General features: G+C 42.4%; 1 protein-coding gene across 2 annotated transcripts; it reads left to right on the plus strand.

The window, feature by feature from the left end:
- The first annotated feature begins 1,539 nt into the window (after positions 1-1,539).
- LOC120017676 (rho-related BTB domain-containing protein 2-like) lies at positions 1,540-12,154 on the plus strand. Of its 2 annotated transcripts, XM_038960719.1 has the most exons (10): positions 1,540-2,311; positions 2,732-3,687; positions 4,025-4,128; positions 4,236-4,421; positions 4,667-5,610; positions 5,694-5,812; positions 6,018-6,168; positions 7,284-7,372; positions 7,560-7,665; positions 7,848-12,154. In XM_038960719.1, the coding sequence occupies exons 2-10, from the start codon at positions 3,496-3,498 to the stop codon at positions 8,051-8,053; spliced, it is 2,097 nt and encodes a 698-aa protein (XP_038816647.1). In that variant the 5' UTR covers positions 1,540-2,311; positions 2,732-3,495; the 3' UTR covers positions 8,054-12,154. The 2 variants fall into 2 exon arrangements, with proteins under 2 accessions (XP_038816647.1, XP_038816565.1); XM_038960637.1 differs by having other exon boundaries at positions 1,540-3,687.
- Positions 12,155-13,077: the final 923 nt, after the last annotated feature.

Genomic DNA, 13,077 nt, shown 5'->3' on the forward strand with positions numbered 1-13,077 from the left:
AAATGAGATCAATTCATGAGACATGGTTAAATTGACCTATAGTCATGCAAATATTTTATTTATTTTTGGAAGGTTTTATGTTGTGTGAACAGAATACTTGAGAGGAAAAAAAAAACAACCCCATTGAATGATCATAAAATCTTATTACAATTTCAGGACCATATTGGCTCACAGTGCCACATCATGGCAGTCATGGCAACTTTAAAGTCCACTCAGATCACATCCCATTATGTTTGCAATAGCCTACGATTTTAAGAGATATATATAGTTTATTGCTTATCTCAGACATAATATTTGGAGTTTAGACATTAACCGTAATAATGATCTGTACAGTAGCCGAGCTGAGACTAAAAGTCTTTACAGTAGAATCTGAATCAGAAGATACAGCAGCTAAATAGCCTACGTTTGGATTGAATGGGATTTGCGGGAGATTTGCAGTGGAACGCTGTTTTGTAATGAATGGGGGTTTTATTGGTGCGCGTGCCTCTATAATAAATTACGTAGGTGACTGGAGCTGGTTCTTTGACGCGGCGTGGCCTGCGGTTGACGGTGAAGACGGACTCATGTAGACCACCAGTGTCCTCAGGCACACGGTGATGATATCCTTATTATTTTTTACCAAGTATACTTTTTTTTTGTGACTTTAGCGGCGTGGCCGCTATTTAATCCCATATATTTAATTCCCTATAGTTATCCTTGCTGCGAAAATGACGTTCAACCCAGGCTACGGTAGGGTGCTAGCCGCATCCGATGGAGCCCTCTTCTCAGTCTCAAACATTGGTCAATCCGATGCACCATTTCCTTATGTTGAGGTAAGGAGACATTTTGGCCAAATGCGCAACGGGATAGGCCTTTGGGTTAGTAACCTATAATAGCCTATACTAATCTAACATTTTGGCATGCACCTCAATAACACAAAATGGCACAAGGAAGGAACCTCTGGGTGTTACGTAACGGTGGCGCTGAATGACCAGTGACTCGGCTTGATGGAAATAGCTTTTGTAGCAAGCTTGGGTGAATGTTATTAGCTAAACCCTTTATAATTTGCTGACCTGCACGTATGGTCAGTTCTTGGAGCGGATATAGCCTATAGTATAGTTATGTTATAAAGAGGCTATCATATGGTCTGTAAAGAGGCTATCATATGGTCTGTATGGCTAAGTTATCTAATTAATGGAATCCTCTGAAATAATGAGTTTTTTTAGGCTATGATATATCAAACGTACTAGTTATGTCAGTCTAGTTTGCATCTAAGGCTGCCTAACTCAAAGGGGCCATAGGCTCATGAGAATCTATACGTCCATAATATAACGAAATAACTGTGGAATTCTTCTTTGCACACAAGATAGTGCTAGACTTGTTGTTGTATAGGCTATTCTATGACAGACAGTATTTGGTTGCATCACCCCGGCATTAGACAGAGGTCTGAACTGCAGCTAAAGTACCTCGGTTGAGTTCTTGCTAAATTATGATTGATGACGTGGCTATTTGTTAAGCGCAGACTGTTGCCAAATAGCCAACATTACCAACGAGAGAAAATTGCATTGAGGAGTAGGTTGGCAATCCACCCCAGAATTCAGCTTCTGCCGCCGTCGAAGTTCGCAGCCTTCTTCCATTCAGGAACATAATATTGAAGCTATTTTATATGAATTGGCGTGCTGCAGATAGCCTACTAACTACATTGTGCGAGGATCTAATAGCCCTATATTGGAACCCACAAAGACCAAGCATAACCAGCCAACGGTACAGCCATGCAGAGTGGACACTCGAATTTCGTCGAAACACAACTTCATCATGTTTCGCGCCCTCATTGTCAAAGACGGTGACATTGTTGCAACTCATAGTTGCGGAGGTTGTCTGGGTATTTTGAATTGACATTTTATTAACGAATTAAGCTACGGCGGTGTAGTAGCTGGCTTGATATGTTATTACATTTTTCCCCTCGTGGTCCAGTCTGGCTCATGTCCGGCCACATTGTTTACGTTTTTGCGCGTGGCTGTCAGTCTACTTTGTAAAGGTCATTCAGTTGCCATACCCCTGTTACCGTAGGGTAGGGTATCACACAGAAGCAAATCTGGTTCCCTTGGAAACTGGATAACGAGATCAGCAACCACTATTTTTCTAGACGTGGATAGAGGGTCTGTCTGTCTGAACTAATTATGTTAACGACAATTTTCTTGGATCCTAGACTGATCTACGGTTAGATTTTTGTTGGGGGGGGAGCTTGCTAAGACACTGCCAAGGAGGGGCTCTTTATCAAATAATGCTTAGATGATTGAATGTATAAATTCATCAAGAGACAGATGTCAGTGTGAGTATTTTTGTCCAAAAGAACGCTCTTGTTTGACATTGCCAGGCCTATTGGTAAGGCCATGCCTGAATTTATTGAAATATTTGTTTTGGTTGCAAGTGCTTTATACAGAACTGTGATTTCAGCTGCATCCTTGCATAATGGCACCGTGGTCTGTTTAATTTGATCAAAGATGTATCTCATGGGGTAACAATGTGAATCATATTATATTTTGTTATGTTGAAAGTGGCTTATTTTGGAGAGAGATTGTGATCCTATAACACATTGTTCTTGGAAATGGAATGTCCTCTCCTTTCAGTATAACTTAGTATGTAAGTCTGCATAAAACACAGGGAAACACAAAATGACAAGACACAGATACTGCCTGAGTATAACCCAGATGCTAGACAAATTAATTTAGCAGAGTCTGCTTATTTTTAGGAACACATCCTACTTCACTTCCAGAACTCTGAAATCCCCAGCGTGTCTCTTGAAATGAAAGAGTAAGGAACGTCAGGGACCGTCTGAATTGGCACAGGCACTCAGCCAGGCAGCCACATCACTGGGGCCGAGCTCCCAGCCATCCAGGACCTCTATACCAGACGGTGTCAGGCCATAAAAATGTTCAAAGACTACAGCCACCCAAGTCATAGACTGTTTTCTCTGCTACCGAATGGCGAGCGGTACTGATACAACAAGTCTAGAACCAACAGGACATTGAACATCTTCTAGCCCCAAGCAATAAGACTGCTAAATAGTATTTGCACTAACTTTTTTGTCTCATCACATATGCTGCTGCTACTGTTTATTATCTGTGACTATATTCCTAGTTATATGTACATATCTACCTCAATCACCTCGTACCCCTGCACATCGACTCGTTACTGGTTCCCTGTGTATCATTGTGTATTATGTGTTTTATTACGTGTTCTGTTATTTCTCAATTTTCTTTCTCTGCATTGTTGGGAAGGGCCCGTAAGTAAGCATTTCACTGTTAGTCTACACCTGTTGTTTACGAAGTATGTGACAAATAAAATGTTATTTGATTGCAGTATTGACACCTGATGGGATCAGAGGGGTCGTGATGAGGTGCAATGTTTTTAACAAGCTCCTCAGTACCTCTGTGATATTTGATATCTCCAGTTGATTATCCCTTTGGAATTTTATCAAACTCTGCTTTCCTCTGCCCTGACAGGCCCCAGTTGATGGATTCTGACATGGACTATGAGAGGCCAAATGTTGAGACTATCAAGTGTGTGGTGGTAGGGGACAACGCTGTTGGGAAGACCCGCCTTATCTGTGCCCGGGCCTGTAATGCCACACTCACTCAGTACCAATTGCTTGCTACACATGTACCCACTGTCTGGGCCATAGACCAGTACAGAGTTTGCCAGGAGGTGAGTGGTGGAGTTCTCTGGTTTTGATGGTTAATTAATGAAAAGCTTTATCTGTTTGTCTGTTTTCTCTATTGTGGCTACGTTTTAGGTAATGGACTGCATGGGGTTTGAAATTAACTGTTTGGTCCACCAGCAACTTGACGGTGAAGGAAAACAATACTGAAATCCTCTGTTTTAAGTGCTACAGTTGGGTAAACCGTTGTTGCACATTAACAAACCTGCAAGACACCCAAGATATCTTGGGCTTAGCACATTAGGCTGGTGGGCAGGTGTTAGTTTCACACCCTGCAGTTGTTGGTAATATCCATGCATGTGATAGATATTTCTCTCTGGTCAGGTTCTGGAGCGATCTAGGGATGTGGTGGATGACGTCAGTGTGTCGCTGCGGCTCTGGGACACGTTCGGGGACCATCACAAGGACCGACGCTTTGCGTATGGAAGGTGAGATCAACTGACCTTGTTTACTCATGCAAGTCATGTACTGGTGCAGAGTAAAGTAAGTGGACCTTTCCTGTCTGTCCCTTCCGTAACCCCACTCGTCATTGCAGGTCGGATGTGGTGGTTCTGTGTTTCTCCATCGCCAACCCCAACTCCTTGTACCATGTGAAGACCATGTGGTACCCTGAGATCAAACATTTCTGCCCCCGGGCTCCAGTCATCCTGGTGGGCTGCCAGCTGGACCTGCGCTACGCTGACCTGGAGGCAGTCAACAGGGCACGACGGCCACTAGCAAGGTGCCCTACAAGTCCAGTGCTTTCAATCTAAAGCAGTGCTTTTCATCTCAAGTTAAAGTTGATAGCCTGTGATTGATAGATTCACTGTGTCACCATTAGAAATGTAGGTACCACTTTGTACTAAGATTTGTAAACAATATACAATGTTATTTATCCTCATGCTGCTCTGAATCATGTTAATTTAGTCCGTAAACTCACTTAACCTTTGGCCTCTTTTTGGCCTCATTTATGGTCATATCTTCCAGACCCATTAAATACAATGAGATTCTGCCTCCAGAGAGGGGCCGTGAAGTGGCCAAAGAGCTGGGAGTGCCGTACTATGAGACCAGCGTTGTGGCTCAGTTTGGAGTAAAGGACGTATTTGATAACGCCATCCGGGCCGCCCTAATCTCACGACGCCACCTGCAGTTCTGGAAGTCACACCTGCGCAATGTGCAGCGGTCCCTCCTCCAGGCCCCCTTCCTGCCTCCCAAACCCCCACCACCCATCATCACTGTGCCACCTCCCCCCACCACCACTGAGGAACATCCTGGCCGTCTTCTAGAGGACCCCCTGTGTTCCGATGTCATCCTGGTCCTACAGGAGAAGCAGAGAATCTTCGCCCACAAGATCTACTTGGCCACGTCCTCCTCCAAGTTCTATGACCTCTTCATCCTGGACGCCCGGTCTGAGGAGACTGAGCGGCCCCCGCGCGCCACCGCTCTGTCTGGCCGTGAGATGCTGATGCGTGCTGCCAGCTTTGATGTGTGTGAGAGCCCTGACGAAGGTGACAGGGCCAACCTGCGGGCCTGCACCAGTGACGGCACCCTGAGGGACTCTGAAGGGGGCCGGAGGGGCAGACTGCTGTCTACCTGGAGCAGGGCTTTTGTCAGCATCCAGGAGGAGATGGTGGATGACCCAGTGACCTACAGCCCCAGGCCTATGACCGTGGTGCACATGGACCAGTCCATGCAGCTGGGGCCCTTCCGCGCTGTGCTGCGCTACCTGTACACTGGTCAGCTGGACGAGCACGAGAAGGAGCTAATGCACATCGCACACATTGCTGAGCTGCTGGAGGTCTTTGACCTGCGCATGATGGTGGCCAATATCCTTAACAACGAGGCCTTCATGAACCAGGAAATCACCAAAGCCTTTCATGTACGGCGCACCAACAGAGTCAAAGAGTGCCTGGCCAAAGGCACCTTTTCTGGTGAGCGCACATCATAATACTGAGGGATTTTGTACACTCTGTGTTTCTCCTTGGATGCAGTATGATTTCTCTTTGTGTTCCAGATGTAGTGTTCAAGCTGGATGATGGAACGATCATGGCCCATAAGCCCCTGCTCATCTCCAGCTGTGACTGGATGGCAGCTATGTTTGGGGGGCCCTTTGTGGAGAGCTGCACCAAAGAAGTAAGTCAATTCTTTACACCCTCTCACTGGAGTTAGTGTGCGCCACTATATTACATTTTTGTGCACAATAACAAGACCTTCTGCAAGTCACCTGAATAACCAGCCTAAATAACCAACCTAAATAACCAAACACACAAGATCACAGTAGAATACACTAGTGAATAGGAACGGGAAGAATGATGTCGATCTGTGCCTTTTGTCTCAGGTGCTGTTTCCTAACACGACTCGCAGCTGTATGAGGGCTGTGCTGGAGTACCTGTACACTGGGCGCTTCTGTTCCCGCACTGACCTGGATGCCATGGAGCTCATTGTTCTTGCCAACCGTCTTTGCCTCCCACACCTAGTTGCACTAACAGGTATCTACTTGTTTTTGAGCACACCCTCATACACAAAGCCACATCTGTGCAACACTAGACATGCACACTTATAGTTTAACACACACTTCCCTCTCTTTTTCCTTCTCTTCATAGTGTCTATTACACTAATATGTGTGTTGAGAGAGTTGTTTCTGTTACTTGAATAATTCTGTTGCAAGTTAGATTTGGCAATGTGCACAGTGACAGACTGGGTTTTATAGGATAGGATGATCTTCAATGTCCCTGAAGGAAAAATTGTCTTAGACACATTACTGCTGTAAACAAAATAGACTCTGTACATTACACACTCAACATAATATATACACTACATGTTACTCTTATTATACATTTTGTACACTTCTCATATAGCCAAATACATAATACGTTGCACATTCCCTTATATTCTGTCAGTGGTGTACTAACATAGCTCAGGTTGACTTACAGTATTGTTGTTTCGGTATTTGATGGACATAGGAAGGAAGGAGTGCTTATACAGTATCTGTTCAGCTTACAAGTAGGGACCCTATAGTGTCTGCCTGAGGGGAGGAGTTGATACTCAGAGTGAAGTACATGGGAGGGATCAGAAATGATGCTACCTCACACCCATGACCTTCATGGCAGTTTGTATCAGGTGGGCAATTTGAGATTTCAGTTGAATATCTCTATGACCGCATGGTAGATCAGGATAATTATTTTCTGTCCAACTCCAAAAAGCCATAGGAAGTAGAGGTGTTGTTGGACTCTGGAGCAGACACTCTTTACTTGGACCTTCCAGCTCAGCACATTGTCCATATATACACCCAGGTACCTGTACAAACTAACCTGTGCTATGTTGGCATTGTGGACAACCACAGGCACATGGTCACCAACAGATTTGGGGTCAAACACTATCTTCTCTGTTTTCTTTACATTAAGGATGAGATGGTGCTCATCACACCACTTGACAAACCTTTGAATTTCTGACCTGTACACAGTAGTATCAGCATGTTTATACATCAGACCAAGAATGGCGGTATCATCAGAAAACTTGACAATACAATTATCATAATTACTGTAAATTATTATTATTATTCTGTTGTTCTTGGGATACCCTGCATGTTATGCCTCTGTTTCAGAACTCTACACAGTGACAGTCCTGATGGAGGCTGCTATGATGGGGGCTGATATTGACGGAGATGTGCTGTTATACCTGGAGATGGCTCAGGTAAGATGGAGGCCTTGTTCCTATTGCAATTCCATGAGTGTATTTATTCTTTATACTGTTTTTCTCCAATCTCACAAGTGTTTCTATTTCTAATGCTAATTTCTTTAACAAGTGTTACACTTTTAAATGTAAAAAGTTAGCACGTGTGGAATAAGGTCTTCTATAATATGGTGTGTCTCTCTGGCAGTTCCATTGTGCCCAACAGCTAACTGGCTGGTGCCTTCACCACATCTGCACCAACTATAATAGTGTGTGCCGCAAGTTTCCTCGAGACATGAAGGCCACGTCTACAGGTAATGCAAGTGAAATACTAACTAAAGAGGCCTGTATGTGCGTGAAACTACGACTGTCATTTGAATCTCCCCTTTACATCAATGCAGGATTTATAGAGAAGTTATCATTATATGAAGCATTTGTGTCTGCACATCTGTCTGCAGTTGATGTTGCTAAAGCTGTTGAGCCATGCCTCTTGCAGACAACCAGGACTACTTTGAGAAGCACCGCTGGCCACCAGTGTGGTTCCTGAAGGAGGATGACCACTACCAGAGAGCAAGGAAGGAGCGGGACAAGGAGGACTACCTGTACCAGAGGAGGCAGTGTAAACGCAAGTGGCTCTTCTGGAACTTTCCCTCTACTCCCTCTGCCAACTCCGCCTCTTCTGGTTCCAATGCTGTCGTCTGATTGGCACTCAGGTTACAGGCAAGGCCCTCTGGGGGGATCTGTAGAGATGACTTGGGAAAGTGGAGAATCAGCACTGTTGGCCAGACACTAGGCCCACTCATTCAGGCCCTCACCTCTCCCTCCCTCATTTCTGTTTTGCATCTGCAGCCAAGCTACACTCCCCCAGGTTTGCAGGGTCAGCTAAATCCGATAATGAACGAAATTAGTGTCTTTCTTTTTGTGTTAGCATATACATGCAAAGACAATGAAGCTTAAACCTTAAAGATCAGTGACTTAAACCTTATGAACAAGGCAAGGTAGATGGTGCTGGTGACTGCTCAATATGTTGTTGATATTCCTGCATACACCACCAGGGGGAGAACTGAGCAAGTTATGAAGGGGCTTTGCTTCAAGGTATAGAACTGTGATCCTAAGCTCATGATAACCATTGACTGACTTGAATTGACAACCAAGTGCTTATCAGCTGCAACAGGCATAGCAAAGACCAATGACCAGCAAAGTAACACAGAAATCAAATCTCAGTGATAACACTTTCTTGCCCTTAAGTGTTTGCACAATCTACCAAACCAGGATGTGTACAGTACAACTATAATCACTCAACCAGAAATATCAACAAAATGCATTAGGTCTGCATTAAGATGAATCTATTCAAGTCATATAGGACATCCCCTTAGATCATCTGCCTACTGGGAACCACTAAGTCTGTGGAGAATTACGACTTAAATGAAAACAGCGGAGATTTGACTCCTGTCCTCTTTTGTACAGTTATTGTATATTGCATTTTTCTGTACAACTTGCACAGCTGACATTGATGTGAGTGTATACACAACCCCTGTGTTGTGACGTGTGGCTACATGTCAGAAAAGGGCTTTCTTTTACACGGCCACATTTGTCTTCTGACAAGATGCAAGAGAACCTGAATCACAGAGTATTGTTCAGCATTTGCTTTTGAAACGCCAACAAACACAAACAAAGCTCACCACTATGTGTTGCAACAATGGAATAGCTTTGCACTACCAAGTTTCCTTTTCCTTAAAATCGGCAATTGTACCTTATCAGGACAGTCTGATATATTTATCCCCGTATCTTGACCCCACAGCTTTATGGTGAATGCCACTATCAACCGGAACATTCTACATTATAGCAATGGATCTGGTGCATTTCAGAAACCAATAGGCCAACTCTTGGACTTGGAGAATCCACATGTACAGCAGTTCCCCTCTTGGACGGTGGGGTCTTAGGCTTGTCTGTCTGTAATGGCAGTGACCTTGCCTTTTAGAAGTTTGACATTATGCTTATAGGGTATCCCTGTGATTGCATGTCATTGGTTATTTCAGACGTACACATACAGGAGACTGTCTCGTGTCTGGGTATAAATTCCTCCTCACACCCTGCTACTGGACTCTTCTCAAGAGAGGTGAGAGCACCACCTGTATATATCCGCATTCTGATGAGAAGAGCACCGAGGCCATTACAGTACTGGACACACATGTGTCTGACAAGCTTCAAACAGTCTAAATGGGCTTGGAGAGATGATCATAGAATGAGAAAAATAACAGCACTACAAGACAAGTTGATAGGAAGATGAATTTAAATCCTCAGTGTACGCTGAAGAGATATCTGAAGAGGATGTTTATATCCCTGTTGTCATTTCACCAACGACAACCCACAGTATTGTTTTGATTTATAAGCATGGTGCTCATTCATTATTGTGAGTATTTACAGCAGGTGTATATCAAAAGTGGATTACTGATTTCTAGCAACACTTTACATGAAGTTGTCTCCATTGCAGTGCCCTGGAATTACTATGGAATGCCGGTGGTGACCAGAAATAATAACAAAACTTGACTTGTTTCACACACATAATTATGAATGCTGCTAACTTAAAGGAAATTGAAAATCCATGTTTTTTTGCGCTATTTGGGCAACTTATTGTAAGGTGTGATAGTCTACTAGATTTTGTTTGTTTTATGGATAGTTTTTTCAGATTTCTCCAGTGCTTGTGCTGACCTCCGATTACATGTATGGTATGCAGGCAAACTGCTTTCAGATCAAAAGAAGTGGCTCTATGGCTTGAGAAGGAAAATATGACACGGAGCACCCTCCCAGCCAATATACATTATTGTCAAGAATTTGCTTGTAAAAAGATATATATATATATATAAAATAATAGATTGTAGACATAGCTTTTTGTAAGATAATGTAAGTTACTTGTAGGATATTGTTCTCCTTCATGCACTTAGAAAATATAGCCTACATCCCTTATGACATCACTACGAGACATCACTACGAGCTTTAGTCATTTAAATGCCATGAATCCACTTACAAATCTAACATGATATCTCAGAATGTTGTTTAAATGCTCAATTATACAAATAGACTGCATGTACAAGGCTCATATAGATGTGTAATCTGTAATTTAAGGTATAGATTATGGCAGTGCAGGATCACAAGGCAGTAGCTTTACATTTTTTGATCAAGTTCATATGTGATTTGTTGCTATAATCTAATTGAAAAAGGCAGGTTTGACATGTGTATCTTGTAAAAGGATTAATCACTTGGCATACCATCCCAACTCATAATCACTTGGATCATTCTGTATTGCACTGGACATCCGAGTATGTAGGCTTGTTTAGTCGTCAATGTTCTGTTTTTACCAAGTAGTGAAATTATTCATTGTTTTGGAATTGTTGGTCTGTAAAATGGTTTTGTTGTGTTTTGTCAAATTGGTAAATTCATCAATGAACCACTGTCTCACTTTGAAATATTGTATTAATCATATATTTTAACAAATTTACCCTTAGAAGATGTATGTTTTGATTCAGGCCTTTGTTCCTTTTTTTCAGTTTTTTCCATTCCACTTGACAATCCGCATTTACATGCTGTGGTTGAAATGCATTTGAGTTGATATCTCAATTATTCCTCTTCTGCTAATGCATTGCATCCAAGAAGCCACCTCATGCCTTAATGTATAGTGTGTGAGAGACATTGAATGTAGATATTGTTACTGTGGTCACTAGTTTGTGTGTACTAAAGATGTGTCAATGCACCATGGTACTGAAGGCTTTGTTTATGTGTAAGTGTACATATCTGAGTGTGGCATTAATGTGTGTACACTTGAAAGCATCGTGAGCCTGTGCTTTTGTTAATTTAGACAATGTTTTGGTTTAATATTTTCATTCTCTGATCGGAATGTTTAGTAGTAAACCACTTTTCACCACACCAATAGACTAACACGATGACAAGCCCGCTCTAGAAAACACATTAATCAATTACAAAAGTCAGCACATCCCCATCAAATGAATGCAGAGAATACTAATTCTAATTTGTTTTCTGATCATTAACTTCACTATGGAGAAATATCAGTATTATCATTACAATGGATGGCATTGACATGGTGTGGGAATTAGAAGTTGGATTATAAATCAAAAACATAGATAATGGCCAATTGTTTTACAACTGCCTGTTATAATGTGGCCGAGAAAATAAAACAAGCTTTTAGCTGTACATATTTCAACATAGATACTAGCTGAATTTGTACACTATGCAGGACATAGGCATACCAGTGTCGTTTAAACCATAAATGCACATTGCATTATGTAGACTGAGAGCCTTGGCTTTGATTTTCATCGAATTGTATAAGGGGGTATGACATGTACACAGCTCATATTCTTAGACGAGTAGGCAACTTCAGGTGTTAATTGCAAATATATTATGACTAGATAAAAATAAAGTTATAACTCAGAACTTTTAAAGCCCTTTTCCATGTGTTTAGGTGCTATATCACTGCTGCAGAGAAGCACAAACCAAAGGGAGCTTGTAGCAGTACCAGGACACCAATCTGCTGCACAATCAGTTGCATAGTTATAAACAAGACTTGTATTGAAATGGTTGAATTCAAAACTTGAATCTTTTCTCAGTGTTTATAGCCTGGTCTGACATTTTTGCTCGTCAACAGGTATTTATTTTTGTTGTTCTGGAGAGTTACAGATGTTTGTATTGTTTGTTAGGAGCTGTAGATCTTGAGTTCTGTAGCATGTGTTCTTGAAATGTGTAAATAGTGTTTATGTAATAAATATAAAGTAGCAGCCTGCACACAGATGTCTTTGTGTATGACTCAGATCCTATAGAAAGTGGTCCAATCACCAAACATGGTGTTGATTAATGATCTGACTTCTCCAGTCATCTAGGCAGGGCCGGTTCTAGCATTTTTGGGGGACTTAAGCGAGATTTGGTTCGGGGGCGCCCCACCTCGCTGCAAAATATTTTAATGGCCCCTGTCATGACAGCAGATAGAAAAATGTACGTTTTTAAAGTTAATTTTCTGCAATTCTACACATTTTGTCATGGGGCGGAGAGAAATTTCTGAAATGTTATTACTAATTGAATGCAATTCTAATCATTTTGCAGTTTTAAACTCCCACGAGCGGAAATTAACTTTCTTTCAGCTGAAAGACGATGCCCATAGCTTACCCACGATTTTGCAAAAGGATTTAAGTCAATAAGTCATAGTTTTAGTCAAAGATTGATATATTTGGGGTTGAAGTTGGAAATCCGAAGTGGTAACTTGGGAAATTTTCTGTGCCAATGCCGTGTGTTTCCTCTATGATATGACCTGCTAATACTTTTCAGGGCTGGGTTTTATTTTAATGGCATTGTTTCTTCATCAGAAACACCTGCAAAGTTCTTCCTCTTCGACAGTCGCAACTAAGCTGAGCAATATAATAAATTATCTTCGGCTGAGCCGAACAGCTTTTCCTGCTCGTCGAACATCTCATTCCAAAATCATGGGCATTAAAGTGGAGTTGGTCCCCCATTTGCTGCTATAACAGCCTCCACTCTTCTGGGAAGGCTTTCCACTAGATGTTGGAACATTGCTGCGGGGTCTTGCTTCCATTCAGCCACAAGAGCATTAGTGAGGTCGGGAACTGATGTTGGGTGATTAGGCCTGTCTCACAGTCGCCGTTCCAATTCATCCCAAAGGTATTCGATGGGGTTGAGGTCATGGCTCTGTCCAGGCCAGT

This window comes from Salvelinus namaycush, chromosome 1, assembly GCF_016432855.1.
Source record: "Salvelinus namaycush isolate Seneca chromosome 1, SaNama_1.0, whole genome shotgun sequence".
NCBI lineage: Eukaryota > Metazoa > Chordata > Actinopteri > Salmoniformes > Salmonidae > Salvelinus > Salvelinus namaycush.